Raw genomic sequence first — 20,927 nt, 5'->3', positions numbered from 1 at the left:
GGTTAGCTAAAATGCAAATAAATTCAACCTTTTACATTAATTTGACAAAAGCTGGATCCCTTCTAGCCATGACCAGGCCGGCCCGCCCGACTCCCCCTTCCTTCTGCGATTCAGCACCACAGCAGTGGAAAGAGGACACACTAGGCAGCCACAAAAATGAAAGAGAAAAAAAAAAGTATAAAACTGATGTTGGACAATCAAATTCGATATGTAAATAAACAACATTTTACAAAGTTCCTGTGAAACAAGGCCTGCACCATGCATTTACTGTATGAAAGCACAAATTCTCTTTTTACAGTTCTACTGGATGACGTTAAATGGTATGTTTATTTTCATTTGAACTATCTTGGGGTTGTGACTCGTGTCATGTGTGATATATGTGACTTATTGATAACTGTTTCCTATAATAGGCAGATGGCTGCCTAGTGATTGCAACATTGTAACTCTCCGATGTGAATAGTTGGTAACAATGTTCCGTTTCCAAGTGCTACTGAATAAGCGTGACTGAAATGCACCAATTGTGCATAACACACATTACTCTAATGTTTATCAATCGTTCTAAATCTTTATACTATACATGGCAAGCATATGTTGAGGACCGGGCTTGACGAACACAATTAATTAACCTCTAATTGACTTGCGTTTGCGGTGGACTGTGGCCTGTTCAAAGTGAGCCGCTGCTGTTCGGAAGTCAAAACTTCCCAACTCTTGGAGCAGCTTGTGATGCGCAACAGCCTTCTTAATTTGTCCTCAGGAAGGAGCGATCTTGAGGCTGTCTTAAATCTGTTTGAGAAAGAATCCCCTCTCGACAGGCACACTGGAAATAGGAATAAACAATCTTTGCCAATTTTGCCCAGCCTGGGTACAGTTAGCTGAGGACCTCGAGTAAAACATGGAAACACACAACACTGATTTCCAAGCAGCTTGGGGATTTATTGGCATATGAAGTATATTTGACTTTGAAGTTGGAGCACATTTACTGATATGTCCATCAATGAATAAAAAAAACATTATTTTGCAATGGATTTATATTTTATTTTTGGACAATTTGGCCGGGTAACAATTTTATTTATCGGCTTTTCATGCATTTAAAAAAAAAGAAAAAAAAGAAAGAAAGAGAAAAAAAGCTGGCATTTACCGGCTAATGGAAACCCTGGTGTGGGTGTACATCAGTCTGAGTCACCAAAACAAACAAGACACCGAACACTAAACATATCTCGTCAGCCCACCTGGGAGAATCGTGTGTGTGACATATTACTCAGGTGTGCCTAGGTTGATTCTCTCCGCCACCCTGACCAGAGTCAGAAAGAGTCGGCGTGGTGTGTGTGTGTGTGTGTGTGTGTGTGTGTGTGTGTGTGTGTGTGTGTGTGTGTAAGAGAGCGAGAACGTGTGTGTGAGAGAGGCAGAGAAACCAACAACTACTAGAGCCCCCTCTCAGTCCTCAACAGCTCTCCTCTTCAAGTCAACTTCAATAATTAAATCACACACTGTCAGGAGGCCCCAAGCATGGAAAGTGAGAACACTGGCTCTCTCTTTCACTGACTCCCTCATACTGGGTACGTACACACACACACACACACACACACACACACACACACACACACACACACACACACACACACCACACACACACACACACACACACACACACACACACACACACACTTCATCTCCGTGGCTCTGTGGGAAACAGATGCGATATCAAATAATCATAGGACTGTCGAGGTATGTGCTGAGAGCAGCTGAAATATTGGAGTAGAACCAGTAGGAGCTGATCAAATGACTCAACCATTGGCTGATAAAGAGCAACAGAGAGAGATCGTTTGGTTTCATCTCACAGGGTTTCCAATGCTATTCCCCATCTCCATCCTCAGAGCACTGGGACACTGACTGGATGTGACATCAACAACTATCACACAGGCCAAGGGTCAAAGCTCCACTGGGACCAGGATCAGACTGTTCCTATCAAGCCAAAACATACTACTGTGTGTTTGGTTTTACTATCCATGTGGGGACCAGAAGTCCTCACAAGGATAGTAAAAAAAAGGAAAAGTGTGGACCATTTGCCAGTCCCCACAAGGAAAAAGGCTACTTTAGGCTTAGGTGTTAGGGTTACAATTCGGGTTAGAATTAGAGCCCAATCACTGTTTTTTGGGGTCCAATACCAATTCTTTTGAGGACAAAACTTACCGATACATCTGCTGATATATTGTTTTAGTGAGGAAATGAAAGTCATTTTCCCACACTGAATTCTCATAAATTGCCATCCAAAATAGCAATTGCACAATACCTATGCTTCAAATGTAGATTTCACATTGTGACATCAATGACATGAGAAGTGTTCAGATAAGCATGAGATTCCCTTTTTACATTCCATTTATTGAATATTGGTGGAATTATCAGCCGATACCGATATTGCGGTAAAAGGTCAAAATAGGCTGATAATAATCAGTGAACGGATAAATATCGGTTGGGCTCGTTAGAATTAGGGTTCGTGAAAGTAAGGTTTTGAATGGGAATCCTTTTTTTGGTCCCCACAAGGATAGAAAAACAAACCTGTGTGTGTGACATGGTGCGGAGAGGAGACAGGTCAGAGGTTAAGAGAGTATTCTTGTATATGACACATTCCCTTCTACAACGTCAACCTGAAACTCAGCGCTCCCACCAGATCTGAAGGAAGAGCGAGCAAAAAGGGAGTGGGTGGAAGAAGTGTGGCTGCTTTCCTGCCTATCCATCCTTTTCAGAGGATGGACCATGCATCTGTATCAAAATCCTCAGAGGTGGGCACACACACACACACCTCTTCCACGGTGGAAGTAATGGGCCAGAGGTCAAACTGAAAACTAAACTCCCACCACCATGAATCAGCCCTGGGGATAGGTAATGGACACTTAACATGCCAGCCAGCCTGCCAATGGGCCATGGTCAACCAATCACAGGCCACCAATTACAACACAGGGTCAGAGGTCAAGCGGGACAGGGATTATGATCAATCCAAGGCTGAATAACCAGATGTCCGCTGTGGTGTGTGCTTAAGACACTAACAAACTCATGGAGTAAGTATCTAAATCAGGAAGTCTCTGTGGTTGGACCACACACACGCACACACAGCTACTCTATAGAGCTGGTTGTTGGAAGAGAGTGTTTAGTTGGTCATCACAGGTGTGAGTGTCTCAGCGCTAGGGCTGTAATGGTCTTGGAATTTGAGTTATCAGTAATTGGCCAGGGGGGTGGGGGTCAAAAGCGGGGAGGTAACAATTCATTATTAGGCCATTATTCAAATAAAGATATGCCTACCATGTCGCTTTTCTGCATATAATCTTTTTCATACAGATCCTATTTCTACGCACAAAACCATTCAAACAAAGTCCGATGGGGAAAGGGGGTGGGGGCAAAAACTGGGAGGTAACAATTAATTAGGCTATTATTTATAAAAATGCATCAACAAATGAAGAAATGCTTGGTTGGAGAGGAGCTGTCACAGTTTTCTATTGACAACATTAATGGAGTCAAAATAAAGATAGCAGTCAAAAGTTTGGACACCTACTCGTTCAATGGTTTTTCTTTATTTTTTACTATTCTCTACATTGTAGAATAAAACTATGAAATAACATACGGAATCAGGATTTTTCTAATACTGTGAGGAATTATTAACATTTGAACGGGTGTAAAAAAAACAAGACTTCTTTGACACTGTGTGAGGTGAAGAAAAAAAAGAAAAAAATACTGAGAAGCCCAGCTGGGCACTTCCCTACATTTCACATTTGTGAGAAACAGGCCAAGTACTTTATGCATGCTCAGGTGCACACACTCAAACATTAACAGGACAGAGAAACCAGACATGTTCATTGGTCACATGGAGCGCCTAAATGCTATGAAATAAATCAAAACTTGTTTCTCACAAGTGTAGCAGGTTTTGAACTCTGCAAACGTTTCCACTCCGAGAATGAGAAGGGTAAATTACTGTAATTAATACATGCATTAACAGAAATGTATGTAACCAAATGAAAGAGATTAACTGTAAAAAGTGCCTGTTTTACATACAGTAGGCTACCACATGGGCATTCGTACAAGTGCATTGTGGGCCGACACTGTATAGCCAAGGCTACTATTCTACTTTGTGCTAATAGGAGGGCGACAATTTAATGGGTCTCGCCCTAGGGCGGCATATCGGTTAGGACAGGGCCTGATCAGCATTGATTATTCTATAAGAAAAAAAAAATCTTCTGTATGAAATTATACCATGCCAGGTTGGAGGATTGGCGCATTGTCCATTTGACACAATATTAGCGCATTATAGGCCTCAGAGCCAGAACAACCTTGTCGACTGCTGTTGAATAATTCATGAAGTCAGACACATCCAACATTTTTAAAATTAATATCAATTTACTTACTAGCAAGCAATGAAAATGTGCTTTCTTTAAAAGGAAGTCCACACATCAACATTTTTATTACCGAAGTGCCATGGACTATCGCTCTCTACATCCCAACACATCTAGAAATTAGCTGCTCCAGAATCAAAGGAATGTTAAAGGGGATGTAGAAAGTTAGAAAAATAATAGGTTAGTAAAAACTCCCGCTATTAGGTAAAGTTTATCTACATGAAAATAAAGTTAATAAAAATAAATTCTAAAATAAATGTAGGCCTATTTAAACGGTTGAAGATTATTTTATTTTCATCCAGTCTTCATCCAAAACAGTCAGTTACACGGTTATTCAACTAATGTGGTATCCCTAGTCAGAAGGGGGGTTGAGTTTAGGCCACCCAGAGTCTAGTCTTACACAGGATCAACATTCACACCACACCTTCACAGACAACAGAACACACACACTGAATTGTGACAGATCACAGTCTATATATTCCACACAGTTGTTGTTGTAATGCAAATAAATATAAGAAGCTTCACACCTTACATTACATTATACCATGGCACTGTTGAATACTCAATTCTGATTGGCTAGAAGGACATGCTAGAGAGTGCATTATTCCCCTATAATGAGCGGTTTAATTTCCTTTTGAAAGCAAAAGTCGAATTGAAATCATTGGCATTGTTGAATTCGATTTTCATAATAGCAAGCTACTGTATGAGGACTGATGGTTTGGTTAGTTAGCTAAGCTAGCAAGTCTGTTTGGTTACCAAGGCAACTACAGTAGCTTTCTAGTAAACTTGATAGCTACTTCAGTGGATGATGAACACATTTCTATCAGCAAATATAGCCTTGGTATAAGCGGTATAATCAACTCAGGGCTCTATGCATTCTCTGGAAAATAGTGCAACTTCATGGAATGTTAGTGCCACACCGCTAACGACATGGAACACACCTACCACGTCATGCATTCTTTTCCATAGAACGCAAAGCCCCTCGTTGATTATCCGTTACATACCTGAAAGTAAAGATGGCTGCCTCGCCCCCTCATGAATATGAGAGTCAATCTGTCAGGACAGGAGGCAGAAGGTGCAGGTGACTCTGCCCTGAGGGCAACAGCTGCTAAGGCGCCTGCCTGGTTGCCTGTGTCTGCCTGGTTGCCTACCTCTCTGCCTGATTAATTCCGGATGATTCCCTTCTGCCGGATGCCTTTGATTCCTGCCTTCCTGATTCCTTTCTGCCTGCCGGGCTTATCGACACACTGCTAAAACCTTAATGTACAGCCACCTCATATCAGAGCATAACCCAAAGTTCAAACAGCTTGTAAACTTCACAACAAAGACGCAGAACACACACACAGGAACAACACAAAAGCAGTGTGGACGAGACCAGACAGGCCCAGTGTTTAGAAGGAAAACAGAAACCTGCGACTCCCTGTGCCATTCCCCCCACACACACACACACACACTCAGATGTCTGAAAACACAGCTTTTCAGGTCTGTCTGAACACACACAGCTTCTAAGGTATGTCTGGGGAGGCAGATAAAAAGATCAGACACACATTAACACAAACACACCGTTCTGTCTGGGGAGATAGACTCAAATGGAGAAAAAAACCTGAGATTTAATTCGCCTTACGTGTCTGAGGTGAAAACATTCTCAAAATCCCAAACCCACACACCCCCCTCACCAAGGGACCGATACTGCCTTATAAAGGAGGTAGTAACCATAGCTACGCCTTAATCTTATTATTAAGTCTTTTGATCCGCTCCCCTGGAATTATGTCAACCCCAGAGCGGGACATAGTCATTCCCATAGCATAACCAGCATGGGCAACACGTAGACCCACACATAATGCCGTGACAACGAGCATACACACACAGCACTCACAGTACAGCCAAAGTCTAGGCTAAGTGTTTGCTCGTGCCAGAATGTGAGCAGTGCTGTCTCACTAGACTGGTATTGATTGGCCAATCTCATTAACCTTTTCAGGCTACAGCCAGAAGGAAAGGGAGATGGGCACAGGCTCCAGCTAGATATGAGAGAGAGATCAGATGGAGAGGGAGAAGCAGAGAGAAATAAAGGGAGAGGCAGAAGAAGCCACTTAGCAGAAAGGATGGGCTCCTTAGAGACATGAAATAAGAGATGGTGAGGGTTTCACAAAGACAGACATCAGGTGGATGATCAAAACCCTCCCAGCTCCCTCTGGACTTCCATGGGAAACTCACAGGAGAGCAGAGGGTTGGGGTCAGGATAGGGTAAGGCAATGTGTGAAAGAACGAGAAGGGGGTAAATCCATTTCAATTAAATCACTTTTTGACAGCATCCCTTTTGATTTGAACGAAACCTTCAATACATACTTGCCCATGGAAAGTGGTCAGAAAATGACTTTTTGGACAAAACATTCAGGAGATAGAGCTGCTCAAAGTTTACCCATTTTGCATATCATACCATGAGACATCCATCTTCATCACTGGAAAAAACAAACGTTTGAGTTTGATATCATTTAAAAGCTCAATTTTTTTTTAATAAAAAAATTGCCATTTTTAAATCTAACATCAATGATCTAAAAACGCGTAAACTCCTTTTTTCATATTCACATATGATTGAGAGGGGGTTGGTTAAATGCATAAGACATTTCAGTTGAATGCATTCAGTTGTGCAACTGATTAGGTATCCCCATTCCCTGTTGTAGTTTAGGCTTGACAGTATAATTTAAAACTGATATTCCCATTCAAGTCAACATTTTCTGATGTGTGGACCTCCAACCATCTTTGTGGTACTATTTTAAAGTTGATGTTTCTATTTTATTCCCATTAAACTACATTTATCAGCCAAAACATGCAACCCACCCTGTACTCAAGAGCATGTTGTGTCTCAACCGATGGTGGGCACAATAAAAACACCTCAGATTATGTAAAATAGGGTCTAAGCTACAACATACACTACCAGTCAAAGTTTTAGAACACCTACTCATTCAAGGGTTTTTCTTTATTTTTACTATTTTCTACATTGTAGAATAATAGTTTAGATATCAAAACTATGAAATAACACATATGGAATCATGTAGTAAGCAAAAGTGTTAAACAAATCAAAATATATTTAATTTGCGATTCTTCAAAAGAGCCACCCTTTGCCTTGACAGCTTTGCACACTCTTGGCATTCTCTCAACCGGCTTCATGAGGTAGTCACCTGGAATGCATTTCAATTAACAGCCTTGTTAAGTGAATTTGTGGAATTTCTTTCCTTCTTAATGCATTTGAGCCAATTAGTTATGTTGTGTTAAGGTAAGAGGGGTATACAGAACATAGCCCTATTTGGTAAAAGATCAAGTCCATATTATGGCAAGAGCAGCTCAAATAAGCAAAGAGAAATGACAGTACATCATTACTTTAAGACATGAAGCTCAGTCAATACAGAACATTTCAAGAACTTTTAAAGTTTCTTCAAGTGCAGTCAAAAAAACCATCAAGCACTATGATGAAACTGACTCTCATGAGGACCGCTACAGGAATGGAAGACCCAGAATTCTCCAAATGTGTATGTTCGAAAATGTTCTCACCATAAAGCATGGAGGTGGTGTTATGGTGTGGGGGTGCTTTGCTAGTGACACTGATTTATTTTGAATTCAAGGCAGTTAACTCATATGGCTACCACAGCATTCTGCAGCGATACGCCATGCCATCTGGTTTGTGCTTAGTGGGACTATCATTTGTTTTTCAACAGGACAATAACCCAAAATACACCTCCAGGCTGTGTAAGGGGAGAGATGGAGTGCTGCATCAGATGACTTGGCCTCCACAATCTCCCGACCTCAACCAAATTTAGATGGTTTGGGATGAGTCAGAATGCAGAGTGAAGGAAACGCATCAAACAAGTGCTCAGCATGTGGGAACTCATTCAAGAATGTTGGAAAAGCATTCCAGGTGAAGCTGGTTGAGAGAATGCCAAGTGTGTGCAAAGCTGTCATCAAGGCAAAGGGTGGCTATTTGAAGAATTTCAAATACAAAAATATATTTAGATTTGTTTAATACTTATTTGGTTACTACATGCTTCCATATGTGCTATTTCATAGTGTTGATGTCTTCACTATTATTCTACAATGTATGAAATACTACAAATAAAGAAAAACCTTGAATGTGAAGGTATTCTAAAACTTTTAACTGGTAATGTTAATGAACATGAAAAAATAGTAATTTAAGCTGTTTTTTTCCCCAGAAATGATTAAATAGCTTGAGAACCCTGTTTGTAAACTTTTAAATGATATCAACCTCAACCGTTTATCTATTCTTACGGTATGGTGGTGTATGAACAAAATGGGTCAATTTTGAGCATCTTTATCTCTAGAATGTTTTGGCACTTCTACAATAGGCAAATATGGATAGAAGGTTACATTCAAATCAAAAGCGGTGCTGTCAAAAAAGTGAATTTAACAAATTTACCCATGGAAGGAGAGAAAGGTATAGGGCCGGTTCAATCGTTCCCAGCGGAGAGCAGTAAGTATGCATTTGCCAGTGTGTGGGCAGAGTGGGGGTGTAATGAGGGGGTTCCATCACACATGCCGAGGTCAGCCAGACAGCCAGCAGGAAACGCCGCCAACAACGTCGTCATCAAAGAGGGCCAACAGCGCGACTCATCGGCCTCAGACGCAGGGAGGAGCACTGGAATTTAATGAGACACTTTTACACCAGGACATAGCAGTAAACAACATTCCTCCATTCTATAAAAAAAATGTACTCCAAAGAATGGAGGAAGAAAACAAATACAAAACAAAGATGGAAAAAAGCTACTTTACACAGAAATACTAAGCTACTTCTAACAGGGAACAGGAAATTGGACTTGGAGCTACATCCAATAGGAAGCAGCTAAATGAATGAGTTTTCCTTTTGAAGTCATTTCAGGGAGATATGCGGATCAGAAATAGAGAAGAGAAAATAAAGAAATAGTACAACTCCCCCTCTGTCTAAGGCCTCATTACTACAGAGGAAACAACAGCCTTATTCCCCCCCCCCCCCCCCCCCCCCAGAGCTTCAGTTAAAAAGGATACTGCTGCAGCTCTCCACTCAACACACACGACAGGAGGTCCAGCTCATGACCTCACGCAGCCCTTCCCCGGTGTCGTTAATCAACATTTTCCATTGAGCAGGTTGTCAAATAACCTCCTCTACAGATGTACGTGCTAGGTTTCACACAAGGCTAATGTCCCATCAAAAGTGTACCTGTGACAATGACACCAGCTGTAGAACAATTCCAGATCTATTATTGAGAGAGCCATGTTCCAATTGCACTTAATTATTCTACTAGTCTGTTGTCAGTTTGAAGAAACCTGGTCAATTTATTGCTGACAAAAGGACTAATCATCACGTAGTCTAAACTATTCCGTTTTAAAACTAGCCTAACCTTTATGTTGAATCATTTCTAAGACTAAATTGCAAATGAAAGCCATCCAGGAGAACCACTCTCTCCCCATCGTGTGCTTTCTCTGTGTTAATGAGCATGTTCTTTTCATCCGTTTCTGCTGGTTGCGACCCCACACCGCCATGACCTCTGAACCCTGACCCACACTTACAATGGATTTTGCCCACATCACATGATAAAGACTTCTATTTCATCTAAACTTGTGGGAAGATGGAAAACTAAGATTGTTCTAGTATGAATCAACATAAAACCAGGAGGACAAAATATCCCAGTAATCTGAGAGACAGAGCTAACCTCCAGTCACACAGCTTTTCACTGAGGCTGCCTGCCCTGCTCCTTTATTCCACCTCATCAGGCACGCTAGGGCCACGGTGTCACACAACTGTGACTTCTGTTACACTGTGACAAGGCAGGGCCAGGGGAGGGAGGGACCCTTTTCCATAGCATTCTTTCCTAAACTTCTGTCTGCCACTAGCTGCATCCCTACCCCCCAAACACACACCTCTCCCCGAGACACTCCTGACGCCTGTGTCAGTCAGATCAGAGGAAAGCAGAAACAAAACCCTGTTGTGCATCTGTCTGCCAGGCTCCACCCCCCCATCCATTCTTTGGTCCAGATAAGAATTGGAGGGAGAGTTGGACAGGAGAACCGATCTGGAGGGGCCAGTTCAAAGACTGAGGGACACATAACAACAACAGAAGGCGAGACTGAGGACAATAGGAGAGATTGAGCGAGGGAGTTTGTGTGGTAGATGACTGAGTCCAATAGGAGGAGAGCCAAGCAGGGGCAGCAAGGCAAAGGGTCCCCAAGGTCCAGCACTCCTGGACGCACTGTGCGGGCAGGCAGGGAGGGATCAGACCGGGCTACTACCCAGACAGCCAACGCTTTGATCTTGGCCTTTCATGTTTTGACATATTCCACCTGCATTACCCTCCCATTCATCTCTCTCTGTATGGTAAGATGCCCTGGGAGGGACTGCAGAAGACTTCACAAGGACACCACATGCTATAGCAGGGGTATGCTGGGAAATTACGCTGAATGTGCTTTGAAGACATTTGGCGTACCCTCACAAAAACAGTGGTTTTGAATGTCACCCAGCGTGTATTTGTGTGGTGTGTGCGTGCTCTAGGCAGGGGCTTAAAGCGTCCGCATGCTTCCAAGACCAAACCGTTCAGAAGAGTTTGTGCATATACTATGACAACATTTTGTTAGTTTTGGACTTCGTGAGAGTTTTTCGGGATGTTGGGGCACACCGAAAAATTTCTTGAGGCAAGCCAAAGTCGGTAGCTGAAGTCTACGCCCCTTCCTTGGTGATTGGTCAACAGTAGGGATTCTTTAGTCATGTCTTTGTTGTCATTCAACGAGAGACTACTCGTTTTCATGCACATTTCTTTATTGAGGAATACTGCACCAAACATGTTAGTTAGATGTAAAATTCCGCGACCTAAGATCTCCTCTGCTAAAACGTCAAAATGATTTACAGATTCATACTATTCTGAGGAAGTGTATAGTGGCCACGGCATCTCAAAACGGACAAACAGTACTATTGCCGCTTATTTCTCATACGAAGGTCTTTTATGCGAGCACGCTCATTTGGTTCACCTAGCCGATTTTGGATAGCTGCCAGCTGAACTGAAGCATGCTGACACCTTTAGGCTAATAGCTCAGGGCATTGAGAGTTTCATCTCCTTACTGAGGGGATCATATAACAGAATGAGGATAAAAACCTCAAAAGGACCAAATAATGGAGCAGTAACAAGTGTGACCAGCTCTTATCTCCAACAAACAGGCTTTTCTGAAGAGGGAAATTCCAACGCACCCAAACCCCTTTGAAATGAGCAGACTTCTGATGTACTGCTACAGTAAATGAGGTTCAACCAGCATTAGGGAGTTTCTCCAACAGAAAATGGGATCTCTGTACCTGCATAGTTAAAACGGATACAGTAACACAGTATTCCACTGACTCTACATACAACCTGGATATCTTTCCATCTACCCAGCTCCTTCCTGGAGGTTCTTGAATGAGGGACAATACACCAAACAGAACTTGTTGTCAAGACCTAAATACTGAATGAAGCCAGCCCATATCCCACCTAAACATTACTGCATGTAACGTACAATCTAATCTCATGTTGTATCACTGGTAGGCTATTTCATAAGAGAGAAGGCCATGCAAGTAAGCATTGTACTTAACATTTTCCTAGATTATTCAATTTAAAAAGAATGCTTGTTTTTGTTTGCGGGTTAGAATGAGCAGACGACATGCTATTGAGAGAGCAAAAATCTAAACAAGCACTGCCTTGAGGGGCAGGTAGCCTAGCGGTTTGGTCAGTAACCGAAGGGTCGCTGGTACAAATCCCCAAGCAGATTAGGTGAAAAATCTGACGATGTGCCCTTGAGCAAGGTACTTAACCCTAATTGCACCCCAAGTATCAAAGTTGGGACCGAGAGATTGAAAAACAGCTTCTATCTCAAGGCCATCCGACTGCTAAACAGCCATCACTAGCACATTAGGGGCAGCTGCCTATAGACATAGATTAGGAATACCTGGCCACTTTTAGAAATGGATCACTAGCCACTGTAATAATGTTTCTGTATCTAGCATTACTCATCTCATATGTATAAACTGCACTCCACACTATTCGACAGCATCTTAGTCACTTTAAAAATTGTGGTTACATATTGCATCACCCATTTCATATGTATATACTGTATTCTATACTACACCACTGACCGTTAAACAGCCATCTCCAGAACATCAGAGGATGCTGCCTATAGACATAGATTAGAAATCACTGGCCACATTAAGGAAATGAAACACTAGCCATTACTCTACACTATGCCACTATCTTAGTCCAATGCTGCTCTGACATATGTATATATGTTCTTAATCCATTTCTTACTTAGATTTACGTGTTTTTTGGGGGTATATGTTGTGAAACTTAGATTTTACTGCACTGTCGGAGCCAGAAGCACAATAATTTTGCTTAACATCTGCTAAACAGGTGTATGTGACCTATAACATTTGATTTGAAGTAGCTCTGGATAAGAGTGTCTGCTAAATGACTAAAATGTAAGAATATCATGGACTGTTCATGTTACATATGATCTCAAATATCCACCTAACACGTCAACCAGTCTTATCCCTGTGGCTCCTAGTGATGAGGGAGGGAGAAAGTTCTGCTGTCTATTGTTAGTGTAGACGGTTTGCCTCAGCTGCATAAGTTGGCCTTCAGAGCAGCAAGCTGGTTGGCAGAGAGCTAATAGGATTCTTGAACTTACCTCTGGCTCTGCATCATCACTGATGACTGTCTCTCTGTGCTGCACAGTAACTGTCAGTCCTAACAAACACCTACAGCCTGTCTCACCTTCAATCCAAAACTATCCCTACATCAGGGACCTGGCACAACAACGTCCCATTCTAATTAATGGGTCAACATCAGTTCAAAAATCTCTTAATATTAACCTCATGACATTACTGTTCTCAGAGGCCAGGAGGATGGAATAATTAGTTGGCTCAACTGTCATCTGCTCAGTAGTCCCGGTTGTATTCAGCACTGGGCTGTTAGTGATCCTACAGCTGGCTAGCTGACTATGATAATTGCTAATGTGGGCCAACGATTAGAACCAGTAACGCAACATGCTGCTACACTGAACAACAATAAAAACGCAACATGTAAAGTGTTGGTCCCATGTTTCATGAGCTGAAATAAATGATCGCAGAAATGTTTCATATGAACAAAAAGCTTATTTCTCTAAAACGTTGTGCACAAATTTGTTTAGATCCCTGTTAGTGAGCATTTCTCCTTTGCCAAGATAATCCATCCACCTGACAGGTGTAGCATGGAAAGAAGCTGATTAAACAGCATGACCATTACACATGACAATAAAAGGCCACTAAAATGTTCCAGTTTTGTCTCACAACACAATGCCACAGAAGTCTCAAGTTGGGGGAGCATGCAATTGGCATGCTGACTGCAGGAATGTCCAAAGCAGCTGTTGCCAGAGAATTGAATGTTAATTTCTCTACCATAAGCCGCCTCCAACTTCGTTTTAGAGAATTTGGCAGTACGTTCAACTGGCCTCAACTGCAGACCACGTGTATGGCATTGCGTGGGTGAGCAGTTTGCTGATGTCAACATTGTGAAAAGAGTGCCCCATTGTGACGGTGGGGTTATGGTTTTGGGCAGGCATAAGCTACAGTCATGCAGTCAATTGCATTTTATCGATGGCAATTTGAATGCATTGAGATACTGTGACAAGATCCTGAGGCCCATTGTTGTGCCATTCATCCACCATCACCTCATGTTTCAGGATGATAATTTTTAAGGTATCTGTCTGTAACCAACAGATGCATATCTGTATTCCCAGTCATGTGAAATCCATAGATTGAGGCCTAATGAATTTGATTGACTGGTTTCCTTATATGAACTCACTCAGTAAAATCTTTGAAATTGTAGCATGTTGCATTTATATTTTTGTTCAGTATATTTAATCCCTGCAGATTTGCTTTGTTTCCGAACTGGCTCGAACCATGGGAAACCACATACATGCTCATTCATCCATATTTAACGACCCCCTGAAAGCGGACTACTTACCCTCACTGGGGTGGTCTTAGCCTGGGCTCTCTGGGTCTGTGCTCCTGGGTCTCTGGGCCCGTTGCCCTGCACCCTGACGCCGGCTGTGCCATTGGCGCAGACTCCAGCTACGGGGCCCGCCCGGCGGGGCCTCTGTTTGATGCCGTCCAGCAGCCGCACCAGGAGGATGTTACTGGGAAGCTCGTCCACAGCACACTCCACCAGCGTGCGGCACTCTGGGCAGCGCAGCTCTCCCCGGGAGCCCAGAATGCCCTGGAGGCAGCGCCTGCAGAAGGTATGCTGGCAAGGGAGGACCTTGGCTGTGGCATCCAGCCGCTCCAAACACACTGGGCACTCCAGCAAGTCCAACAGCACCGACTCGTCCATTCTTTGTCTCCACCTCTGAGATTTGCTTCTACTTCAGTGGGAAGAGCATGGTGGTGGTGTTGGTGGGGGTTGTGTATAGGAAACCGTGTCCGTGCTGTCACGTCACTCCCATGCCGCAGCTATGGCCATAGCGCCTGCATCAGCTGTAATATGGGGGTAAATTAGCTTGCTGTCATCCACATATAAAAATATTAATTGCCAATAGTTTGAGTCCTGCATATAAAACGGGAAGCTATTGCGCTATTTACTGCTACTATAAAATGTGGAATGTAACAAAGTTCAAGACCCTTACATTCCAAAGTTCTGTCATCCTGCCAGTCACACCCAAAGGTAAAAAGGAACATAGCATGCCAGGCTGCACGTCCTATTCTACAATATTACCGATATGCTCGATCTCATTGTCCCATTTATACCTGTCAATCGTAACTGATCAAATCGTTTTGCAAATAGAGCATTTGCCATTTGTTGACTGCCGACGAAAAATAATTCAAAATTAATATTTCATATATTCAATTCCCTACGGACTCAAATCACAAGTGTATCCTATTATTAGATTAAAGAGCATTATAGAAACCCTGGTGATTCAAGCAGTGGGATTACATGCACTACAACTGCGTTAAACTCAAAGCCGGTGTGTGCATTTCTCACTGTGTCCAGAACGAACGGAGAGGATCTCCGTGACAATTTCATAAGAAATGGCTTTGATCCTCATAATCCCTGACTGTAGTAAATTAGATACATTTGGAAGAAATATAACTAACTAGTATTGCGAAACAATACGACCACTTCGTAGAACGTCAGATTTGGGAGCAGAGCTCCGAAAGAGGCTACATGCCGAATAGTAAATCTTTCGCAAAATTAAAAAACATTATACAAATGTGAAAAACATCCAGTGGTCTTGCGTAAATTTGCTTCCATGTCACAGTATGAAAAACAATTAGACACGTCACAGCCACAACTAATGTCGGTCATAAGAAAAAAGTTATGTCCTGCATGATTATGTTGATAACCGAGATTAGCTTGTTGGCTAGCTAGCTAGCTTGTTGATGAACAGTGTGTCAAAAGTTCGCTGTGAGTAACGTTACTAGTTATTAGTGTGTAAGCCAATGTAACTGACTCAACAATTAAAATGCCATTGAATGACCTACCATCAGTTTGTGTATTATATGTTTGAAGTTAGAAAACAATCGTCCTTGAAAACACAAATCTTAGCTACCTCAAAGACGGGCCTCCTCTTCCACCCCTCCTCTCCTTTCCGAAAAATTTCTCTCTCCGACTTGGATAGCGAACAAGCAAGGAATGAGCGACTTTGGAAAGAGCCTATTTGGCGGGTAATATCGTTTTCACAGTTTATTCTGTTTCACAGAGAAAAGAACCTTTACACGCTATCGTATTCTGCACTTCCCGAAATAGTCCGAGAGAGCATGTAAACTGGTAAATTCACGGTTTGGGAAAGACCGACGGAGAAACGAACTCCAGCTGCCGTATCAGAACGCCATGATGAACTAGATTGATTCTATGGAACACGCCCAAGATACTTCAACGAGGCGGGAGGGCGTGATGATATGTGTCAACCATAGGTTGGTGTCAACTCAACAGTCAACGTGTAAACATTTCACGCACACTCAAAATATGTTTTACTACTCCCTGAGTATGTATTTATTACATTCATAAAATAATTTAACGAAATAAATGTTGTTGATAATTCATCTTGATTACTGTCAAGTAGTAGGCTACTGTATTTGAAACCACTAGCCCAGGCATCCCCAAACTTCTTGAGTTCAGGGACGCCTTTTGTAATAGCAAATTCATCAGGGACCCCCTCAAAATCAGAACACAACTCCGACTTTAGTGTGCGATAAAAATAGCATACAAGGAGTTTACTGTGACTTCTGCATTGAATGGCCGGACTACCCAGGTCTCTGGCCCTGGGAAAGAACATTTTAAAGGCCCCCCTCTTCGCATTGGAGAGAAAATGTTGCAGTTTTAAAGCTAATTCCTTGCAACTCTACACATTTTCCCATAGGGCAGAGAGACATTTTTGCAGTTTTAAAGCTTTATGCTACTCTACACATTTTCCCATGGGGCAGAGAGACATTTTTGCAGTTTGAAAAGGAAAGGAAAAGAAAGGGGAAAACTAGTCAGTTGTCCAACTGAATGCATTCAACTGAAATGTGTCTTCCGCATTTAACCCAACCCCTCTGAGCTTAGATTATGTTCAAAACAACATTTTTAGGGAATACAAGAAGTAATTAGTTGATCCCAGTGAGCCTCCCAGGCCCTGTTGTACATCTATGGGTATATTGTAGATCAATAATATTACATTGTATTGCATCCTCCAATCCACAGACCCCTTTGCCACATTTGTTTAATCTGTTGTTGCTATCAATATTTATATATACAAAAATGAAATGTAAAAAAATATAAACAATTTAAATGTAAAAAAATAATAACAGAAAAACAATTGAGATCTGGCCGCAGACCCCCTGCAGTACTTCTACAGACCCCTATTTTCAGAAACCACTGCCCTAGCGCAAACACTTCCTTGTAATAATGTTAGGTTGTTATTAACGCCCGCAGCAATAATAAGCCCTAGAAGCCTACGGTAGAAGTAGTGAAACCTTACCATGGAAGAGAATCATGTATTTTAGGAACTAAAAAAATTACCAACATCTCACAAAAACAGTACATTTTTGCTTCGCTGTCAAAACTTCCACTAAATCCACTGTATTTTGTTTTATGTCCCTTCAATACTTTTTTCCACATGACTGCTCAAAGGTTAGATTTGTGTCAGCTTGCAGAAAGTATGTGCACATAGTGCAAGTGTGACGCAAGAATGATATCATGGCATTTTGGTTCTTAATCTTTATCTACCATCACTCACCCCCTTATCTTCCTCCATTCCATCACCGCGACCCTGCCGTCCATTCTATCACCACGACCCTGCCCTCCATCCATCACCACGACCCTGCCCTCCATCCATCACCACGACCCTGCCCTCCATCCATCACCACGACCCTGCCCTCCATCCATCACCACGACCCTGCCCTCCGTTCCATCACCACGACCCTGCCCTCTATTCCATCACCACGACCCTGCCCTCCATCCATCACCACGACCCTGCCCTCCATCCATCACCACGACCCTGCCCTCCGTTCCATCACCACGACCCTGCCCTCCGTTCCATCACCACGACCCTGCCCTCCGTTCCATCACCACGACCCTGCCCTCCGTTCCATCACCACGACCCTGCCCTCCGTTCCATCACCACGACCCTGCCCTCCGTTCCATCACCACGACCCTGCCCTCCGTTCCATCACCACGACCCTGCCCTCCGTTCCATCACCACGACCCTGCCCTCCATCCATCACCACGACCCTGCCCTATGTTCCATCACCACGACCCTGCCCTCCATCCATCACCACGACCCTGCCCTCCATCCATCACCACGACCCTGCCCTCTATTCCATCACCACGACCCTGCCCTCCATCCATCACCACGACCCTGCCCTCCGTTCCATCACCACGACCCTGCCCTCCGTTCCATCACCACGACCCTGCCCTCCGTTCCATCACCACGACCCTGCCCTCCATTCCATCACCACGACCTGCCCTCCATTCCATCACCACGACCCTGCCCTCCGTTCCATCACCACGACCCTGCCCTCCATCCATCACCACGACCCTGCCCTCCGTTCCATCACCACGACCCTGCCCTCCGTTCCATCACCACGACCCTGCCCTCCGTCCATCACCACGACCCTGCCCTCCGTTCCATCACCACGACCCTGCCCTCCGTTCCATCACCACGACCCTGCCCTCCGTTCCATCACCACGACCCTGCCCTCTATTCCATCACCACGACCCTGCTCTCCATTCCAACTTTAGCTAAATCAAATCAACCCCTAAGCTTAAAGCATCTGCTAATGGCATGTATTATAATTATCATTATTATTATTATTAGCCTGTAATAAAGGGATCAATTACTGCTTTTTCTGTTCTCCGTACGTCACTGTAATGTTTATATAAATGTCCCATGTGGATATTATAAGGATGTGCAGCAGGATACCATAGAGAAGATTATGCTAAGCATTCTGAGCGACACCGACACTGGGATAGACCTCTTTCCCATCACTGACCCCACTCCTCTTCCACTGAGAATCAGAGCAACACTTCATTTACACCTCTATTTGTCTGTAGTAAACAGCATCTCTCCATGTGTTTGTCTCTAGCAAACAGTGTTTGTTTGTGTGTGTGTGTGTGTGTGTGTGTGTGTGTGTGTGTGTGTGTGTGTGTGTGTGTGTGTGTGTGTCTGTGTGTGTGTGTGTGTGTGTGTGTGTGTGTGTGTGTGTGTGTGTGTGTGTGTGTGTGTGTGTGTGTGTGTGTGTGTGTGTGTGTGTGTGAGAGAGAGAGAGAGAGAGATTGTACCCTTTCAGAGGGTGTTGCTCTTATTACTAGAATGTATCAGGGCTGGCCATTTCCCCCATTAGTCACATAACTTGAGCAGCATCAGCGAAAGGGAGAGAGGCAGAGGAAAACAATAAAAAGTGTGATTTATATTGATCTGACTTTGTTTGGGGACACTGCATACTGAGAGCGGGATGAGAGTGGGAAGACAGGGAGAAGGAAAGAAAGAGCAATAAAAGCAAAAGATTTATGTGGAGTTGGCCCTCTTCTGTCACTAGTGATCACATAGGAGCTGGCAGGAGCTCTCAGGTCATATTTCATCACTGTGGAGACAGAGACAGTGCTCCACCCCCCGGGTGAGTGAAAGCCTAGGACTATAACCCCTGCCCTCCTTTCCTGCATAATCCCCCCTGTCCCGCCCTCCACTCATATTTTACCCTTCCAGTCCGTGTGATGTCTGACTGAGCCTCAGGTATGTAATATTTGCAGCAGTAGAAAGCAGCATGAGTGATTCACAGACATTGAGAGGTAATGGCCACTCAGAATGACCCAATCTGAAAACAGAAAGAAACGAGTCCACAGCCATGTTATTGGCAATAAATAAGACTGATACACATCACACACACACACACACACACACACACACACACACACACACACACACACACACACACACACACACACACACACACACACACACACACACACACACACACACACACACACACACACACATCTCCCCTCATCTCACACACACACTCTAATGTGCAAGGTGACAGCTGTGTTATTGCCTAGAAGCAGGAGAGAGGAAAGAGAAGCGAGACAGGACAAGACATATGCTCCATTTTCCCCTGGAGGGAGAAAACCTGACAGCCATGATAAAGCATTCAACAATCAGCCTCATGTACAGTAAACGGTAAACTAGTTCTGAAGACAAATATGGACACCAAAAAATGTATATATAAAATGTATATCGTATAGTGATTAAGGAATATATTATTCATCATTAGTGGTGAAAAATAAAAACATTTCAAAGGATTGTGGCAGAGTAGCAATCACATTACACATTATGACATAAATAATCAACTTTTGCAAGAGAACTACACACAATATTTGTTTAAATGAATGAGTAGCTGAGTCATTCATTTTGGGAAATGCTCTTTGTCTGAGAAGAACATTTATCAAACTCTATCCTTAATTCAATAGTGCACTTATTTATTCAGCTACAACACAGAGGTAATTTCCTAGAGAAATTGCAATTGCACATTGCACTAATACTGCCACCCAACAAGACTGCTTGACAAGACTTTATAAGATAATTGCCACACAGGTCTGTATAGATGAATTGAAACTTGAGCAGAGGTTAATTAAAATGTAGCACAAAAATTAATTGAACATCTGTTGGGTTTAACTCAAAATATCCAACATTAATCTATTGAGAAAAGGCCACTTTTAAAGAGTTCTCCATGTGTATTCCCCTGATAAAACATTCTAACTTAATACTACATCCTGGGGCAAAAACTTTCAAATTAGATTTGGGACCAGAGCTGAATGCCAATGAATGCTGAATGTGTGTGTGAACATGTACAGTGTTGTGAAAAAGTATTTGCCCCCTATCTAATTTTCTCTACTTTTGCATATTTTTGATACTGAATCTTCAACCAAAACCTAATATTAGATAAAGGGAACCTGAGTGAACAAATAACACAACAGTTACCTACTTATTTAATTTGTTTCATAAACTAAGTTATGCAACACCCAATGCCCC

At 42.9% G+C, this 20,927-nt stretch overlaps 1 protein-coding gene across 4 annotated transcripts in view; it reads right to left on the bottom strand.

Moving 5' to 3' along the window:
- Positions 1 to 16,270, bottom strand: part of LOC106560245 (E3 ubiquitin-protein ligase SH3RF1) — a 63,300-nt gene extending 47,030 nt beyond the window's left edge. For 3 of the 4 annotated variants that reach the window (XM_014122902.3, XM_014122904.3, XM_014122905.3), the window contains exons 1-2: positions 15,969 to 16,270; positions 14,387 to 14,895 (exon numbers count right to left, since the gene is read on the bottom strand). In XM_014122902.3, the coding sequence (XP_013978377.2) occupies positions 14,387 to 14,752 (366 nt within the window). In that variant the 5' untranslated portion in view covers positions 14,753 to 14,895; positions 15,969 to 16,270. Of the gene's footprint in view, positions 1 to 14,386; positions 14,896 to 15,044; positions 15,918 to 15,968 lie in introns of those variants that run through there. The other variant, XM_014122903.3, reaches the window with a different exon arrangement.
- Between the last annotated feature and the right edge of the window lie 4,657 nt (positions 16,271 to 20,927).

This window comes from Salmo salar, chromosome 10 (assembly GCF_965601325.2).
Source record: "Salmo salar chromosome 10, fSalSal1, whole genome shotgun sequence".
NCBI classification, from domain to species: Eukaryota; Metazoa; Chordata; class Actinopteri; order Salmoniformes; family Salmonidae; genus Salmo; species Salmo salar.
This window is presented reverse-complemented; position numbering and strand designations above follow the sequence as displayed.